General features: G+C 37.0%; 2 protein-coding genes and 2 pseudogenes across 4 annotated transcripts; 1 reads left to right on the forward strand and 3 right to left on the reverse strand.

Moving 5' to 3' along the window:
• Positions 1 to 5,737: 5,737 nt before the first annotated feature.
• LOC120157524 (transcription initiation factor IIF subunit beta-like) lies at positions 5,738 to 7,977 on the forward strand. 2 transcript variants are annotated; one of them, XM_039168627.1, is made up of 6 exons: positions 5,738 to 6,132; positions 6,402 to 6,510; positions 6,810 to 6,940; positions 7,044 to 7,118; positions 7,236 to 7,385; positions 7,657 to 7,977. In XM_039168627.1, the coding sequence occupies exons 1-6, from the start codon at positions 5,947 to 5,949 to the stop codon at positions 7,774 to 7,776; spliced, it is 771 nt and encodes a 256-aa protein (XP_039024558.1). In that variant the 5' UTR covers positions 5,738 to 5,946; the 3' UTR covers positions 7,777 to 7,977. The 2 variants fall into 2 exon arrangements, with proteins under 2 accessions (XP_039024558.1, XP_039024559.1); XM_039168628.1 differs by having other exon boundaries at positions 5,739 to 6,132; positions 6,813 to 6,940.
• Positions 7,978 to 8,085: 108 nt separating this feature from the next.
• Positions 8,086 to 9,933, reverse strand: LOC120157607 (annotated as a pseudogene).
• Positions 9,934 to 10,705: 772 nt separating this feature from the next.
• Positions 10,706 to 11,494, reverse strand: LOC120157514 (dehydration-responsive element-binding protein 2D-like). Of its 2 annotated transcripts, XM_039168612.1 has the most exons (2): positions 11,182 to 11,428; positions 10,706 to 11,151 (listed from the first exon to the last, which is right to left on the reverse strand). In XM_039168612.1, the coding sequence occupies exons 1-2, from the start codon at positions 11,408 to 11,410 to the stop codon at positions 10,799 to 10,801; spliced, it is 582 nt and encodes a 193-aa protein (XP_039024543.1). In that variant the 5' UTR covers positions 11,411 to 11,428; the 3' UTR covers positions 10,706 to 10,798. The 2 variants fall into 2 exon arrangements, with proteins under 2 accessions (XP_039024543.1, XP_039024542.1); XM_039168611.1 differs by having other exon boundaries at positions 10,706 to 11,494.
• Positions 11,495 to 12,491: 997 nt separating this feature from the next.
• On the reverse strand, positions 12,492 to 16,089 carry LOC120157569 (annotated as a pseudogene).
• Positions 16,090 to 18,926: the final 2,837 nt, after the last annotated feature.

An 18,926-nucleotide genomic window follows, 5' to 3' on the forward strand; every position in this document is an offset into this window, starting at 1 on the left:
AGTTGTTATCATGTTGGGATTTTCTCTTGTGTTTGATTGCTTGGATAGTTGTTCTCTTGCTTATTCAAGTGTCCTTAGCTTGTATTTATAGCTTGGAATGTGTTTGATGTTGTATATAACTTGATGTTGTATGTTGCGATCAACGCGAAAGTCAAATTCGCAAACCGAAAATCACGTTGCGAATTTGGCTTTCGCGTTGCGAATTTGTATATTCAACAGGTCTTTTTTGCCTTCAAACATAATGTAGATTGATTTTTTTAGAAACAATAAATCAACTTTTACAAATCAATTAAACAAGCAAAAAAATAATTCTTATTTACACATCAAATTAAACAAATCAACTTTTACAAATCAACTTTTACAAATCAATTAATCAAAAAATAAATCTTATTTCCTCATCAATTAAACAAAGCAAAAAAAGTGTACCCCAGACTGTTGTTTATGCACAAATACATCAATTTCACGTAGCTTACTTCAGGATTAACCTGCAGAAACCAAACATTTGCTCAAACAACACTTTCTACACATCTAAATCCAACAAACAATAAACTACTGAATTCTAGGTACTTGACCAAATATTTTCAAACCAATTAAAGAGAATATATGTTAACACTTGCTCAAACTTACCAATTCTTTATGCACACTTTCAGCACGTGGATGCAGGTAGACAACTTCTTGTATATATCGATCTGGCCATATAATGTCGAAACCACAAGCCTACTGCACCTCTATCTCTATCTGTAGGAGGTAGATACTGTTTACTTTCTGTCGTCAAACGTTCCAAGCACAAGCATACGAGAGGACCACAATCCCCTCTGGCTCCCAACGTTTATTGTGGCGCAGTCTCGTATCTGATCATTGTAATTTTGAACTTCTTTGGCTTCTTGTTTCCAGAATTTGTCCAATAATCAATCGCATCCAAGTATTTAGCCAAATGATCGCTCCATCCCTTTGTAATAATATCTCTCAAATCAGACAATGATATGTAATTCAACATGTTGTCATATACCATTGTCTTCAGGGATGGGAGCTGAAGCTCGACGAGAAGCCAATGACGACGTTCCAAAATAGGGATAAACACCTGCAATCATTAATAATTGCGCACATCAAATAAAATTTATGAAAACCTTTAAAATATTCAAAAAATAAATACTAACCTTATCGACCTCCCACCACGCAGGATAAAGTTTAGATTTTCCATTACCCAATGTATATGAAGAATCTCTCTGATCCTTCAAGTGAGCTGCGTGAAAAGACTTCGGCATAATAGTCCATCGAGTATTTCTTTTCCTTAATTTCCTTATTATTAGAAGAGGTGACACCCATGCATCAATATGTTGTTTTATAAAAAAATAAATATATTAGTGAATTTATTAATAATTTAAAAAAATTAATCAAAATGCAATATAAGAAGAATATAAGACTTACCACCCCTTCGAGATAGCCATTATCTTCAACCCCTAATAAAATACCCCACCAAGACCGTTCAAGAAACAAATGAATAGCATCGTCGATTTGACATAGGTCAGAATAACACCCCTTGCTCCGCTCATGTAGATAAAAATCAACTGCAGCCTTACCTCAAAGGGTATTATCCATAATTATTTTCGGTAGTGTTTCCCTCTCCTGCTGAGGAATGGTACTGGCCGGTAGCACATACGAAAGCCAACACACATCCATCATATCGGACATGAGAGGGGGTTTATCAATATGTCGACTTATGACGCCATGTGAATCGGGCTCTTGAACGGCAGACAGGACCTCTTGAACGATGACAGGGGCCTCTTGAACGGTGGGAGGGGCTTCTTCGATGATGAGAAGGGCCTCTTGAACGATAGGAGGCGCCTCTTGAATGATGATAGGTGCATCGGGCTTATTCTTACGGAATCTTGGCACTAGTGGGGTGAACGGAGACGTAATAGCACGTGCACGACATCTGATGCGTGAACCCCATCGTGTAAGAAAAACTCGACGTAAAACATCTACCTTATCGGGCCGCTGAAAATAAATTAATACATAAATCAGTAAATAAATAAATAAATACTGCCGAAAAAAGGTTATTTGCTTTTTTAGTATAGTATTAAATAAATTTACCTCATTGCATAGAGTATGAACCTCATTCTACAACAATGAAACTCATTATGCAACAATGAAACAATCTCGCGTAGAGCGGCAACCTCATCACGTAAAGTAGATACCTCACCGCGTAGCGTACCATTGTCATCGCGTAAAAAATCTACCTTACCACGTAAAGATCGAACATCATCACGCCATGCACTATTATCTTCACGTAAAGTACCGACCTCATGACGCAAAGCACTGACCTCATCACGTAATTCCCCTAACTCATCCCGTGGAGGTGGAGAACAGGGAGATAAATGTCGTGGCCTCTTTTTCGGTCGTCTATCATGAGGTGATGGTGGAGAAGAGGCTCGATGATGTGATGGAATAGGTGATGGTGGAGGTGGAGAAGAGGCTCGATCAGGTGATGGCTCCGGGTGTCGAGCTGTAGAATTAGCCTAATCAGGTGATGGCTCTCGAAGTAAGGGGTACTCATCATCCGTCCCATCAAAAAACCGCTTACTAGCGCGCCACCAATCAGTGGCAAGCTCAACCTCTGTGGGTGTCAGCCTCTGTAATGGATAGTTGGCCTCCTAACAATATAAAAGCTCAAACAAAGTTAAACTTGTACTAGTAATAACTTGTTTATATATGGTATTATTTGTGTGTTAACTTACATCATTCATCGTCGAATATGGGAGTAACTCTTCCCAATCCAACATGTGGATCCTCTTCCAGGTAATAGCTAGGAATATCATTTAATCTTTTTATCGCATATGTCTGCATGCTGGGGAAAGCCTCAAATATCCAAATCTACAAATAATATAATACACAAACATTAGTAATTGTTAAATAATTAATTATAATTTTGGAAACATTATATAGAAATTCTTACCTTAAAGGCCCAAGTAAAGCCTGTCAAAGTGTATTTAGAACCATCGCCCCGCAAACTTTTTCAGTCCTCAAAGGCAGACGACAACTTCTTCCAAGTAGCTTTCCATAGATATGAACCCCACGGAAACATGTTCCATGCATTTAGGTCCTCTACCAATAATATTAGGTCCTCGGAGATAGGTTATCTACCCTCTTTGCCTAAAAAGCCGGCATGCAAAAGTAATAAATGGCATACTCGGACAACATCAAGGTCATCCATCCGAGTAAAACCATCTTTATCAAATAATCTCTTCAAGTCGTCGAAGTGTAAACTCGGCTTCGACTTTGCCAGCTCAGGAAAAACCCGAGATAACCATGAAGGGCGGGCGATATGACTAGTGTACCGACCTACATCATCGTGTCTGAAGCGTAGACCAGTGATTAAGCAAAACTCCTCCCGCCCAAAACAAGTATGTGCCGGAGGAAAATGAAACCATATCTCCTCATCACCACGTTGTATCCCCTCGGGTAGATCGTTAGTCATGGTCTGAAGAAACAAATGTGTCAACATAGCATCTCTACCCGTATGTTGCACTTTCAGCCATGGCCCGAAACAAGTATCCTCAAACAATTTTCTTTGTAGAGGTGTAAGCGTCGACGTAATTTTAGTGGCTAGGCTTAATTTATTCCTTAAGTTCAATGCAACCGAAAAAAATTTCTACAAAAACAATAAACATACAGTTAGATATACCAAAAACTCCTTATTATACACTATAAACAGACATGATATTAAACAGTGAAAACAAAGCCAAATATGTTTCAAACTAGCACGGTATTCAACCAAGTCATTATTCCATCGTAGTTCACAAAATGCATCAGATAACATTCCAGAAGTAAGCACTTATATAAATATTTAAAAGGACAACATATAGGTTTAGTACAGGTTCAAGGACAACATAAAGAGTAGTAGTTTATTCTTGAAACTTAAATTAGCAACACTGTGAAGTTAGTATTTGTCTTTGTTTTTTGGTTGAAGTAATACAATTCATTCAAGTTTCAATTTGCAAAATAAAAGAAGTTTCTGAAACTTAAATTCGCAACGCGAAACTAAAATCGCGTTGCGATTTTCATTTTCTCGTTGCGATTTTGGTGTTGTGATTTAGGGTTTTTTCAACAAAAAGACAAAACAAAGACAAATACTAAGCAGTTTAGCAGTATTGGCAGCAACCGAATGAATTTACTAAGCAATCTCAGTGAAATGGTTAATCTATATATATTGAAATTACCAGTAAATTTATCATCAATATAAGAAAAATATAATAATAATACAAAAATTTCAAAATAAAAATAAGAGATTAAAAAAACTAACCCTCGGTGGTTGATTTTCCATTTCTGACCGTGAATGGTTGTGAGGGTTGCTCTGAGAGATGGAGATAGACGGATTTCGTCGGAGATGGGGACGGATGTCGTCGTAGAGAATGAGAGATGGAGATGGGACTGAGTTGTGATTTAGGGTTTTAGGTTAGAGATGATTTGCGATAATACTGTTTACATTTGTGTTGCGAAATTAATATTGTGTTTCGCGTAAAAACATTTGACTTTTGCGTTGTGAATTTGACTATCGCGTTGCGAATTTGACTTATGTGTTGCGATTTACAAATTCGCGTTGCGAATTTGACTTTTTTGTTGCGAATTTGACTATCGCGTTGCGAATTTGACTTCTGTATTGCGATTTACATATTCGCGTTGCGAAATTGGAAACTGGGTTGTGAAATTGGAGTTCGCGTTGCAAATTTGTTGGTTATTTTGGCAAATCCAAAAAAAGTTGGTTAAATTCGTATATTATAAGATATTTTTGGTCACTGAGGTTATTTTCTCATAAATATATTTTGAATAGATAGGATATTTTTTAAAAATTATAAAACTGATATGTATATGACTTTAAACGAAGATAAAAATATCTCAACATTTAGTTTCTTCATTGATATACTTGAAATCAGAACTTTACTTAAAAGTATATTAACTTCATTGGCTACTATTCCATACTCATCCAAGTTGGACTCTGAACAGAAAAAAAAACTCACTCAGCTAATTACATTTTTATTTGTAATACATGAAATTTTGATTTCATTTCAAAGATATTAAATTCTAAATCACATTGTGTAATTGATTACGGTGAACCTTTTAGTATATATATATATATAGATATTTTTAATTTATTAATTTAAATAAAATATTAAATAAAGTTATTTTTAAATGACCATCTTAATATAATTTTCTTCATTTATAATACTAAATTCGAATTTCTAACTCTCCAAACTACATGATGGCCATTTTTTGGTCCAATAGGACAATCTGATTTTTTTTTTTTTTTTGCAAAATAGGGCACATATATTTTTAATTTGGGATCTACGATATTTTTTATAATGTATGGAACTCGTCACATCAATGTGACGAGTTTTATTAAATTTTTTTTATTCAAATTTTTTACATCGATATGATAAAATTTAATAAAAATATATTTTATTAGAACTCGTCATCTCGATGTGATAAATTTAAATAAAAAAAATTTCTCTTGAAATTCATCACTTCAACTTCAACGTGACGATTTTTATGAATAGTGTAAAAATATCGTGGATCCTAATATAAAAACCTGGATTCTAAATGGGCTAAATAAAAAATCAGAATGGCTAATGGGCCAAAAGACCGCATGATGGCCGAAAATGAGACATCAGTTTGGGTTGAAGAGCCAGCCAAGGAACACCGGGCAGGTCTAACCTCAACCTCATAACATAGGAAAAGACGGACACGTTACCTGTCCTTTCCCCCTGAAACCCGGTTTCCTGAATTCGCTCCCTCCGATATGTTAGGGTCTAATTCACTGAGAAACTACAAAGTAAACCGAGCGAAGAAACTGTAAACTTCCCCAAATCTTCCTTCCGACAAGCGAAACGTGGATAAGAAAGTTTCATACAGTTTTTACAGAGATCGAAGGAAACAAGAACCTTGAAGATGGACGAAGAACACGGTAACGACGGCTTTCTAGACATGGGAAAAGCTGATAGATCGGTATGGCTAATGAAGTGTCCCGTGGTGGTAGCCAAGTCATGGAAGAACCATGTAGATTCTTCTTCTGATTCTCAGCCTGTCGCCAAGGTCGTCTTCTCTCTCGATCCTCTCAAACCCGATGAGCCCCAGGTAACACTGAATAGTTGAGAACGATTACTTCAATTTTACAGATAATTTTGAATTTTTGTACATGCCGATTTCTCTTCTTTTTTTGGTCACGAATTGGCCCTGTAATATAGTTTTCGGGTGAAAAATTATTCTAAAAGGTTTCATTTTTGTTGTTGTTTAATCTAACAAGGCAAACACTAGATAACACGCTTGTTATGATGAAAACATTGAAGTAGTGATTCTGTCCTCGTCTCGTTTCTTACGAGTTTTTGTGAATTGACATTTACCAGTTTACTATGGAGATGGTTGGGTCCGAGACAGAAAGCATACCGAAAAGCTACAGTTTGAACATGTTCAAAGACTTTGTTCCTATGTCTGTCTTCTCTGAAACAAGTCAAGGTCAGAGTTATGGTTCTTTTCAATCATTCAAGTTTATGTGTTTTATCTTGTTCAATTATTTTTTATTTAGATTTGTTCCTTTTTTCTGACCTACCTTGTATCTGTGTCATGTTTCAGTGTTTTACGTACAACATGGATACCGTTGTTTTTGTGTTTCTTAGTCATGTAATTGTATTATGTTCAAAACTATCTTGAAGTGCCAATTGAATCCATGATTTTATTTTCTTATAAGAACACTCTTAATGTTTCTCTTAAGTTCTATGCTTTAGGTTGTGACTTGAGCTCTGCTTTTGTTATAGGTGCGGTTGCAATGGAAGGAAAGGTTGAGCATAAATTTGACATGAAACCGCATGCGGAAAACATAGAGGAATACGGGAGATTGTGTCGAGAAAGGACAAATAAGTCTATGATCAAGAACAGGCAAACACAGGTAGGTCAACGAGTGTGCATTGGATTGGGGGAAACAAACATTTTCCCCTTCCAATGTTACTATGATGCCAATCATCTTAAGTGTTTTTTTATGAATTTTGTAGGTTATTGATAATGATCGTGGAGTGCTTATGAGGCCAATGCCTGGAATGATTGGCCTGATTTCATCCAACCCCAAGGTACTTTGATACATGGTCTCTAGAGACTGATGTTTACTATTTTTTGCTCTTAAACATACACTAGTTTGGAGTTGGAATTATAGATTCACGTCTCCTATTGTCCATTGCTCCGAGCAGGATAAGAAGAAACCAATGCCAGTTAAACAATCAGAGGTGAAGAGAACCCGAAGGGATCGAGGGGAACTGGAACATATAATGTTCAAGCTGTTTGAGAGACAACCGAATTGGACTTTAAAGCAACTTGTGCAAGAGACTGATCAACCAGCTGTAATCCTCTTACATATCTTTCACTATACCGCTGGATATGTCTTATGGGTTATAACAGTGATTTGAGTGTTTTCTTTGCTGTAATATGTGATTCTATCCATATGGTAGAAATTCAATTTGCTTGTTAAACGAAAAAGGAAAATCCCTTCGCGGGATCAAATCAGCTATATTTTTCAGCTTGATAAAAGTATCATGTAGATTGTCGTTTTGTGGTTTCTTAGCAGTTACATTTATTCTATGTGTGAAAGATTTTGCTTTACTTTCTTTGCAGCAATTCCTGAAAGAAATATTGAACGAGCTCTGCGTGTACAATAAGAGAGGTGCCAATCAAGGAAGTTACGAGCTTAAGCCGGAGTATACAAAATCTGCAGAGGACACTGCAGATGAATAGGTCAGATATTGCTGTACTGTAAACTAAATTTTCTTTTTCTCATGGCATTTACTTCATTTAATGGGGACATGTCAGAAACAACCTTATAGATAAAACCAGCTTTAGGTTTAGGAAGAAGGAAACTTTTGACATTGATGTTCACATTGTTATGTATCTCTAAATCATAATAAAATTTCGAAGGAGAATGCGGTATTTGTATTACCTGAATTTGCATGTGTTTCTTGCATATGAAGTTCCATTACGTATCTGGGAAAAGGAAACATATAACATGTTTCAAACACAATTTAAACCTTCCAACTGTCCACTGATTCATCTTGTTAGACCCACGCAACTAAGACGATGAGGATCTTGCCGTGAAAAGATTCGATGACCATCTTCTAGATAAAGATGTTTCAAACACTTTTGACATTTATCTCTTGTTCCATCAGTCACTTCGTCGTAAAAGAACCCCAATTGTCCCACATAAGTGAAAATCTCAGCACTGCCGATCAAGAAGAACTGTGGAAGCAGCCAAAACACCGTCAAAGACGACGGATTATGGCGGTTTCGACGTCTCTTCTCAACTAAAGCAGCTGAGGCCATTGCAAAGATGGATATGAATAGGCCAACACCCATTCTCTGCAACGAGGTAATGCCACGGTGATGACTGGTGCATTTGCATAAGATTGGGACCAACCATACTTCGTAGATGGGGGCGAGTATGAGGGCGTTGAGGGTGCTGAAAACAGGGGCTGAACCTGCTGGAGTGGTGAAGTGAGGGCCGAGTTTTCGGTCCATGATGGTGGCTTGGCTGATGAAGAAGGTTGAGAGTTGAGCAAATGAGATTGAAAGGGCTATCGTCGATGACCAAACTGGAAGGATTCTAATGAAGGACTTGAATTCTTCTACTTGAGTCATTGTGCAAAGCCTCCATCGGTTCTTACTGTTAGCTTCAGGGTCCATCACCATTGCTGCCTTGTCCAAGAACCTTTACTGTTTGGTTCGAGCCAGTTTTCGAACACAAGATATATCAGACTCCATCGAATCAACCTCGTATAAAACAGCTCCACGTTCTAATTGAGCTCCATTAAAATGGTTCCTAGCAGAAGCCACGAGAACCTGAAGAAACCTTGTAAAAGGACTTCCCATGGGTTTCTTGTAACGAAATAAGGGTATTCCAGCAGCTAGGATTATAATGGAGCAAACAATAGCCACAGTTGGGATTCCGAAACCTCTCTTCTCTTGTATATATGCCAGAAGTGTGATACCCAATATAGCGCCCATGTTAATGGCAAAAAACCAGTTAAAAAATGAATATTTCTTTCCTGCTTCTTTTTCATTGGCTTCATTGAACTGGTCGGCTCCGAAGGATGAAACGCATGGCTTCATACCTCCGGTTCCGAGAGCTATAAGAGCTAGTGCAATAAAGAGGAAACCTGCTTGGTTGTCGGTTGCTTTTATGCAGGGCCTCACCGTGCATTTTGGCGGTCGCAGGCTGTCTATGGAGGCTGATAGGGCGAGCAAAACCATTCCCTGAGAAGAAAAAAAGGTTACATGGTCCAACACTCAGCAGATTCAGTTGCAAGCTAGCATATGAAATTGCCAATGGAGATTCTAACTTACAACTGCATATATGTAAGAAAAGATGATGATGGTCAAGAATCGACCCAAATAAGCATCGGCAAGGAATGCTCCGACTAGAGTTAGAACATAAGCATCTCCAATCCAATCAGTCACATGAGTTGCAGCAGATGGAAGCGATTGGTGCATTTCGGAAACCAAATAAGCCACCATGTTCACTGCTATTGCAAAGAAGGCCAATCTCTCGGCAACCTCATTAACTAGAATTCAAAGAAAGAAAAACAAAAATAAACCCATAAATCAGTGACCAGTACCATGCTAGTGCATCAAAAACTGCCATGGGAGTGAGTTTTAGTAAATACATATGATAAATGGAGATGCCTTCCATCCTCCAGTGGTTTGCTTATGTGCAATTTTTCCTCTAATATCCACGCATCCATTGTTAACCAACGAGGTTGGTGATTCAATTCTCTACTGTAAACAAAACATTAACCAAAATGAATTTATCTGTGTGGCATTTACACTCACTTATGTGATACAATATATTAATATTACCTTCTCATTATCCCGCTTCATCTCCTCAACAAAATTTTCCATAGATTATTGTATAAAGGACTTCTCAAATGGGGTGCCACCAGGTTCTATTGTTTCCGATGTTGAAACTCTTGGTTCGGTTCTGCTTTCTGGTAGGATATTTTAAATGAGTTATAATATAAATAAGAGATCAATTTACCTACCGAAAACAAAAACCTTAAACAACTGTGTACTTCTTGTCATATGTAGTTTGACCGGTTTGTTTTGTTGTTTACTGAGTTTGTGCTTGAAGCTATGGGGCAGATGATGGTTTCTCGCCGGCAACAGGCACAACCGTTTTTTTATTTATTTGTAGAAAGCGTGCAACTTCCAAATGGAGTTGTACTGAAGAGCCACGAGCTGAATTAATTATTAGATACTGGCGTTGATTTGTTGTTTATTTGATCAAATCTGGTAATGAATGAGTCACTCGAAACGGCTGCATTTCCTTTTCTGTCGGGATCCTTGCCTGATCGGGTCAAACTCGGTTCTTCTATATTGGACCTGTTTTAATTTTACAAAAAACAAAATCTTTTCTTTTTGGTTCAATGTTACGTCAGTTAAAAATATGAGTTTTTCTATTTGGGTTTCTAAAAGCGCATGGCCCACCATTGTTGAAGTAGGCTCTTAGCAGATATGATTGCACAGTTGGTTTAGTCGGCAAGCGACCTTTTCTTAACGAATTGTTCTATTTTCCACGTCCTAAGTTGCCTAACGAATTGTTCTAGGATATGCACTTCGACATAGTGAGTGATACTCGGAGGAACATACATGATTGTTAAAAAAGAGTGTGCCATGAAAAACCCAGAAAAAAACCATGGTTTCATGGCTGTGATTATGAACTGCAAGTGTATAGACATTTCATGTAGCTAAAAGCTAGTTTTTAGTTTTACATGCACCATGGGGATTGCAAGGAGTCCCAGCCAGTGGCATCGGCAAGGTTTGTACCAAGAATGCCTGGAATCATTGCAAAATCTAACGACATAGCAGCTTCTGCCCAAATGGAGTCATCTAAAAGAGGCAAGTTCACACTCATATTTTCCCAAACCCCACCGCTTTCATCTTCACTCTCCCCAAATTTGGCATTGTTCTCCGCCATATTCCCTGGAGAAGCAATGTTGTCGTTGGGGAAACACACGTCAACTGAATCATTATTGTTCAACGGAGTTGCATCATTGACGCTGATAATAATCGGGCTGTTTGATGAACTCGTAGCGGAGTTTAGAGGTCGGTTCCCTATTGGGCCGACCTGAGAATTGGGTGGTGGATGGTGAGGGTTAAGAGTTAATTGTGGCAAGTTGAGCTTGGCATCCGAGCCGTAGAGTTTACGTGCAGCAGCATCGTAAGTGATTGCGGCTTCAAGAGCGGTGTCAAAAGTTCCAAGCCAAAGACGACCACCACGGGTGGGTTCACGAATTTCAGCCACCCATTTGCCCCAAGTTCTTTGCCTTACGCCTTTGTAAGTGCAAAGAGCATTCTCCGGACCTCCTTTCCCTCTCATGCAGCCTTTTCTCGAGCTCGCTTGTGCAGCTACTTTCTTCACTTGTTTTCTTTCTTCGGAGCCATCCATGACTGAAGCCGACATTGTTCCAAAAAGAACCAGGGTCCAGGGCAGGAAATATAACAACAAAAGTAGTAATTGATAAGCACACTATCTGAATATTTATACGATAGAAAGAGGTAGAATTAAGAGCTGATATGGTGGGGGCGGGGGTGTAATTAAGCATTATAGAACGTGTCTTAAGATGGGTTTGAGATGATACACGGCATGGAAACCTAGTTTGCACGCGTCGACAGCAAAGCTCATTGGCATCTGTGATAGCCACACTTGTCCCAGATTCATTCTAGTCCGTAAACAAACTCAGGGTCAAATAGTGAGTTTTTGGATTTTGGGGAGGGATAAATATCAACTGGGAATGACGTGTTTGGAGGATAACGTCCCAGGGTTGAGGGTTCCAAAGGAGGACACATTTATAAATGACAAATGAGAATGCGTTTCTTAATACGTGGGAGCCCCTACTACATCTGAACGCACTTTCAAGAATGTCCTTCATTCATGCATCCCTTTGCTCTATGCTTCGGACTCAAACGTGAAAAAGGTTAAAAAAAAGAAAAGAAAAACCCACAAAAGGATTTGACTCAAGTAGATCGATTTTTATTTTTCAAGTTCAGAAAAAAAAAAGTAATGAATGCTCAATGAAAACTAGACACCAAGTAAAATATAAGTTCTAAATCTTTGAAATCAAATTAAAGTTTTTAAAATAGAAATTTAATCATGTTACAGATTAACTCAAATCAAAATATTTAAATTCGACCAATAATCAATTTGAATTTTAACCCGTTGAATACGGGTAACTTACGATATACCCTACTCCCATATAAGCGTCAAGAACAGTACAATACAAATCATCTTATTTACGAGCTACACAATTATCAGGGGATCTACTAAGATCACCAATAAAACAAGTTAGATCATGTTGCGAAACTAGTATTTTCATGAATATCAACATAGGTCATCTAAAGTCGGTGCAAAAATCAATTAATCTTGATGATTTTTCCCATTAATCCACAGCTGAAAGTCTGACCCTAAAGCTCTCCATATGCGTAACAGGAATTAGAAGAAAAGAAAGAAATGCAGAAACATATGATACACGACACAAAATCTTTTTCATTCATCTAAGCACTTAATGATTATCGTAAGAGAAATTAAAGCAATCATTTGCTTTACTCCATAGTTTCAAAATCCCATCGAAGATATGACAGTGAGCACTGAGGAGCTCTATACATATTCAAGACAGCGAAAACTTCTGCACTGAATTTGCAGATCTAAAATATGGCAGTACTGAGCTTTTAAGAGAGTCGGTCTTGTATCATTTTTAGTGCATGGACCAAAACAGTTTTAAGGATTCATTGGCAATGGAGAAAATTTGGTGTAAGCTTCACATCAGCAACTCAACTTCAAACATGTTGAATTAGTACATTTACAGCCGCAGTACTCCATTTATCTCACATTTAGTTCCAGTGCCTCGCTTGAATCTCTGCACTTCCTTAGGGCAGCCCTTATCTCCTTCAACATCTCATTTACTTGGATGCCCTTCCTGCTCAATATCCAAACAACTTACACTCAGGCAGCTTATCAATCTTGAACCTTAAAATTCAGTATCAAGATGTAACTTTTAATGAGCCAAGGAATTAGAGATGCAAAACAACAATGCTTAAGAAACAAGTACTTACAAAACACTAACACCAACAACACCAGCTGGCCGGGGATAGTCCTCAATTCCTTTATCCATTTTATCATCACCATAAATTGCTGAACCCATATCACTTTCAGTGGGCAATGATTCAAGTTCATCACTAGAACTCATTTCCAACTTAGAATGTACTATATCACTTCCAATTTTTAAGATCTCTTCAGTTAAATGCGGAATCTTATCCCTTGCCTAAGGTAGCAACCAGATACGTTTTAGATTTTGTTGAAAAGAGAGATATCAGACATGTTATATGCATAACTCTCGCACATAGGACACTCTCTCAAGAGGGATAAATCCCTAACAGTAAGAGACATACCTCAGGAAGGTCAATCTTGTTGAGTACTACAACATATGGTCGTTCTAGGTAATTTGGATTGTACATCTGCAGTTCCTGCAAATCGTAATTACTATGGTGATTGGTGAGAGGAGATTAAATGAGCATTCAGTATGAAACATGATATATTTAGACGCCGATAGTTGCTGAGGCAAGACTTTTATCTTTAACAATGTCTGCAGAACTTAAGCACAACTTTAAATGTTTTTAAATGCCAAAATTGATGTCCAAAATCCAAACACAAAATTTACACACCCCCTTCCCAACCCCCCAACAATGTGTTTTAAAACCACAGAATGCGAAAAAGCTACAACTTAAAACCAATTATTCCATCAATGAAAAAGATAGAAGTAAGATGGTGACATAATGTTAATGAAGTGAATATAAAATAAGAAAAGATAAAATATGAACAAGGGAAAACATACCTCTCTGACAGTTCTGTAGTCATTCAAAGGATCCTCAGCTGATGCATCAACATGATGACCAAGACACGTGTCCTCCTTAAATGCCTCAAGAAATTGTGACCTAGACCCTAACGATTATAATGTCTCAATTAGAAACAATAAAATTAGAAGAAGCAATTTAACAAGTTGAAAAAGACAATTACCTTGCCCAGATGTGCACCTTCTATGAGACCAGGCAAATCAGCCAATGTTGCTTCGGATGAATATTTTACCTGCTCCTAGAGCAGGGTCACCATCAAGCCGCCCAAGATTTGGCATCAATGTTGTGAAAGGATAATCAGAAATATCTGGTTTTGCAAGTGTAATGGCAGCTAGAAGTGTTGACTTGCCTGCATTTGCGAAGCCCCTGCAGGAAAAATAAAATATCAGCATCTATACCCAATTTGATGCACTATAATAAATTATTATGCTTTTTGTTTCTTGTGACCTTCCCTACTCAGAAACACAGATTACAAGGAAATGTCAATCAAACCATGTTACATATAAATGCAAGAAAAATGGAAAATAATAGGATGCAGTACTTACAACCAACCCAACATCAGCAACAACTCGAAGAATCAACTCCAAACTAACCTCCACTCCAGCTGACCAAGAATTAAAACCTACAAAAAATAAAATGAATTTAGCACAACAAACATAAAGAAATATCACATTGTTAACCCCCAAAACCATGAGTTTTCATTCAAGTGAGCTGTTTGTGGTTAAAGACACTTTATCGCTTTCATCTCTCATCACGTTTGTGGTTAAAGACATCAACTTTTTCCTTCCGTGTTCTGGCATTTCTAACAAGCTAATCTGCCGCAGAACAAAGAAAATTAAATTGTCAAACACTGGTTGATATTGAGGATGCAAGTTATACAGCATGCTTAAGAACAGTGTATCCAAAATCAGACAGAATAAGACCAGATCCATTGAAATCTTAGTTATTATCAAACCCACCACATTCTGTGTTTTATGATCATTGACTAAGAAAGGAAAAAGCATCAAATTACTAAACATGAGACTAGCCTTACTCAGACTATAAAATGCAAAACGCCATTTTGACATTTTACTGAGTAAGTTTTAATGTTTCTGTGGGTTTGAACAACTAAGTAGTGATTCTTACCCCTCCTTGACCACTCCTAGCGACAAGTACTACATCACCAGGCTGCGCTAGGTCAGCCAATAATTTCCCACGTTTGCGTTTAACAACTGTGCCTGCAAATTAATACAACCAGTAAGACACTATGCATTTGGAAGCATCTACATATTGTTAATACCATCTCAACAGGCCACGCAAAGAGCATAAAAAAAAGGGTTCTCCGTGGTATGCTCTTATATACTCGTAGACACTTTTAACAATTGAAATTCAATGTTAAAGAAGAAAAACCAAATGTTATAGATGGTATCAGCAGGGTAATATTACAAACCGAGAGGAAAAGGGATACGCAACGTTGGGGCAGCAAGGTCATCACGCGACTGAGAAGTTAAAACACCCATGGCATCGACATTGCCACCACGTTTTGCATTATACCGGCTCTTCTCGTGAAGTTCCAATAACGTATCTTTCCCTTCATCAGCTTAAATTACAACATCTCCGCCGTGAACACCCACTGGAAGGATAAGCGACCCATCAAAATCCCTTTTATACGAAGGCTTCTTCTTTGACTTCTCTTTATTCTCATATTTTCCTAGCGACTTGACAGCTCATTGTTGGTTAGGCATTGTAAGGACGGCACCGTGACCGCCATCACCCGAACGGACGGTGATGATTACTTGATCAAAATACTTATGAGGTTCTTTCAGTAATATCGTGGGGTTTGTCGAAGGCGACTCTTTGGTTTTCGTGAGTCTGGACTTTATCGTACAGAGCCTCCAGTTCCCAGAGTTGTTTAAGTCCCAATTATGCCTACAAAAAAAAAGGGTCAAGTTTCATGTAAAAGAAACCGGAGAAGTGAAATTGAATGGAGAAAATAGAAAAGGTAAGATGCAACCTTGTGCTTGTGGAAATGGGGAGGAGAGGACCAAAGAAGAGTTTGTCGAAAGTGAGGCGTGGCGTGAGATAGGAGGAAGGCAGCTGAACCAGAGTCGCCATTATCTCAAAGATCGAAAATCTGCGTAAGATATTGTGGTGAAAATAAATTAAACAATAAAAAATATTTACTTATATTACAAATTCTTCTTACCATATCATTTATCGCAACAAATAAAAAATATTCACCTCATTTCTCCGTGTCATCTTTTCCTAAGAATGAATCTTCTTGTTTTTTTTTTTCTCTTTTGATATAAAAAAGATAATTTTAGAAAAAAATAAAAGTTTAATAATAACTTGATATATTATATAAATTTTGAAGATTAAAATAAAAATTAATTATTTTTAACGATTATTGTCATTTAAGTTTGATGAGTCTCAATTTTTTCTACAAAACTTATTTCTTCTTTGAGTATGACATTCGTTTAATTAGAAAATATTTCAAACTTAACGTAAGTGAATAGATAAAAAAAGAAATTGAAAAAATAAAGTAAATTATACATTTAGTATAATAAATTATTTTTATTTTATTTTAATATTTATTTTTTTATTTTTTAAAATTATACATATTATTTACTTTTTGTTTCATTAAAATAATGACATAACTAACAGAGTAATTTATAATTATTTTTTTAATTTCTGAATCATTTTTTTAAAATCATTGTTTTCTTAAAGTTAAGGTTTAATGCAAAATAAATGCCTAAATTATATTTTATTTATTTATTTTGGTGTCTAAATTTTTTTTCGGTTAGTTCATGTGTCCAACGATTACAATGTTACACTTTAGGTGCATCAGTCGTAAATGATGTTAAATTCTTCCATTAAGTGATATATGTAACGCTCAGATAATTTTAAATTTTTTTAAAATATAAATTTTTAAAATTTTATAATGGTAGCATGTGTCATTTAATGATATAATTTAATAATGATGACACTCCAAACACCTAAAAATATAAAGTTAATAATATTAAGTACTTGATCGACTGAAACATATTTTGAGCACTTAAATAGAAGAAATTGTATAGTTTGGGCTCCAATGAAGCTTAAATTTTTATTTTTATTTTCTGAAAAGAAAGACCTTGTTAAAAACGCTTTCGTAACTCGATCGCAGCGGAAGGGAAAAAGACTGTCGGATATTGCAATATATTATAAAAGGAGACAATAGAGTTTTACAGGAACCAATGCATCAAAGGCCACTTCAACTCCTAAAAAACCATGTCAACACTCTAAACAACTGGAACGAAACTCTTCTCCAACATACATAGCCCCCCCCCCCCCCTCTCTCTCTCATGCCACTGATACAACTCCCTTCTCGAAATCATGAAATAGATCTTCCATTTCAGGTTAGGTGGTATCCCACTATTCATGGATCCAGCAATTCTCGGCTTTAATCTCCAGAGATCCGTGTGCATCCAAATCCTATAGCAATAGGAACGGAGTTACATGACCGTCAGGCCCAGCATCGCTTGGAACTTCTCAACCTGCTTCTGTCGATCTGGATTAAATTTGTCCATATCTTCCCATGCTAACCTAAAGACAGCAATGGCTCCTCCAGTTAAGTTTCGATCTCAAAATTCGAACTAATTCTTTCTTTCCAGTTTCAATGTTCCCAAAAACATCTAAAAGACATTTGCAAGGCAGAATACTGAATTGTAGATGATAAACCAATGGGAAATCCACTATCAAATGGCTTCTTCAAACCGTACTGCCCAGTAACACAAACAGCTTCCATTCTAAGTTTTTCCAGTTCCGAGACTATCTGACAACCTTAACCAATCCACACTTAACCACCACATCGATCAACTGATGGCTGCCTAACACAGCATTTACAAAATAATTTCTTTTGCCAACTTATCTGCTACATTGTTGTGAGATCCAGGAATATTAAAATGTCTTCTTGAATAATTGTACTCGAATTTGCATTTATCATCCTAACCTACTGAGAAGGGGATTTTGAAGAATTTTCCAACCATCTCACCACATTAACATAATCACTTTCTACAATTAAATTGAGATTGTCATGCCAACCCGAGTTACGGAAAACTTTAACAGCATTATCGATTGTCACAATCTCAGCCATCATCGGTGAATCGGATCAAATCGGAAGCGAGAATGATGCTACAAAATTACCTGTACTATCCCCAAGTATTCTGTCAATTCCACCAGCGCTACCAACCGACTTTATTGCACCATCTACATTAAACTTAAGGCAACTGCTCCAGGGAGGACACCAAGATCTGAAACGTTCAACAATCATCTTAATTGGGATGAAAGTGTCCGCTATATAAACATTACCTACAATATCCTTCAATCGATATGGTGAGTCAGGAAACTTGGTTTTAAAACAACAAACAATTCTGAATTTAGATATTCAAACTGAAAAAAAAACGATAATTTAGATATTCAAAGAAACACCTATCACACAAAGATGAAGTTCAAAATTGCTTACCTAACCATTTGGTAGCCAAAAGAAGCTGGAAATCAAAGATGACAAAAAACTTGAAGCCTTTTCTGATAAGAGGATCTCACAAGAAGACAACAGCGATGCCCTTGGTGAGGAGTTTAAGGGCTATATACTCAAGAACATTGGGGTTGTGACCACTGATAAGCAAGGAGTTCTCATACCCGTTTGTGTTCGTCTTTTGCTTCAGAGGTACTCTCTGCTTTCATGGGTATGAGAGTTGCATAGAAGAAGAAGAAGAAGAAGAGAGTTGCAAAGGCTGATGTTGTTGAATGATAGAAAAAAGTGTGCAGATCATATATGTAGTTTCCAGTGATACTGTGAATGGATGCGCATGTAATATACCGAGTAAAGTAATAAATTTATGATGGTGATTAGATTCCTACTGTCCTGGTGTTTTTCTTTTACTTGTTCTTTGATTATTTAGTAAACCTTTGCATGCTTATGTTTTCTAACAATAATTAATTTTTCAGTTTCGCCAGCTTAATATTTG

The sequence above is a fragment of the Hibiscus syriacus genome, unplaced genomic scaffold (assembly GCF_006381635.1).
Source record: "Hibiscus syriacus cultivar Baekdansim isolate YM2019G1 unplaced genomic scaffold, ASM638163v2 tig00111273_pilon, whole genome shotgun sequence".
Lineage (NCBI taxonomy): Eukaryota > Viridiplantae > Streptophyta > Magnoliopsida > Malvales > Malvaceae > Hibiscus > Hibiscus syriacus.

Coding starts and splice junctions, on each gene's coding strand:
- LOC120157524 (XM_039168627.1), top strand. CDS start 5,947: ATGGACGAAGAACACGGTAACGACGGCTTTCTAGACATGGGAAAAGCT. Junction 6,133..6,401: donor TCAAACCCGATGAGCCCCAG/GTAACACTGAAT, acceptor GACATTTACCAG/TTTACTATGGAGATGGTTGG. Junction 6,511..6,809: donor CTTCTCTGAAACAAGTCAAG/GTCAGAGTTATG, acceptor CTTTTGTTATAG/GTGCGGTTGCAATGGAAGGA.
- LOC120157514 (XM_039168611.1), bottom strand. CDS start 11,494: ATGTCGGCTTCAGTCATGGATGGCTCCGAAGAAAGAAAACAAGTGAAG.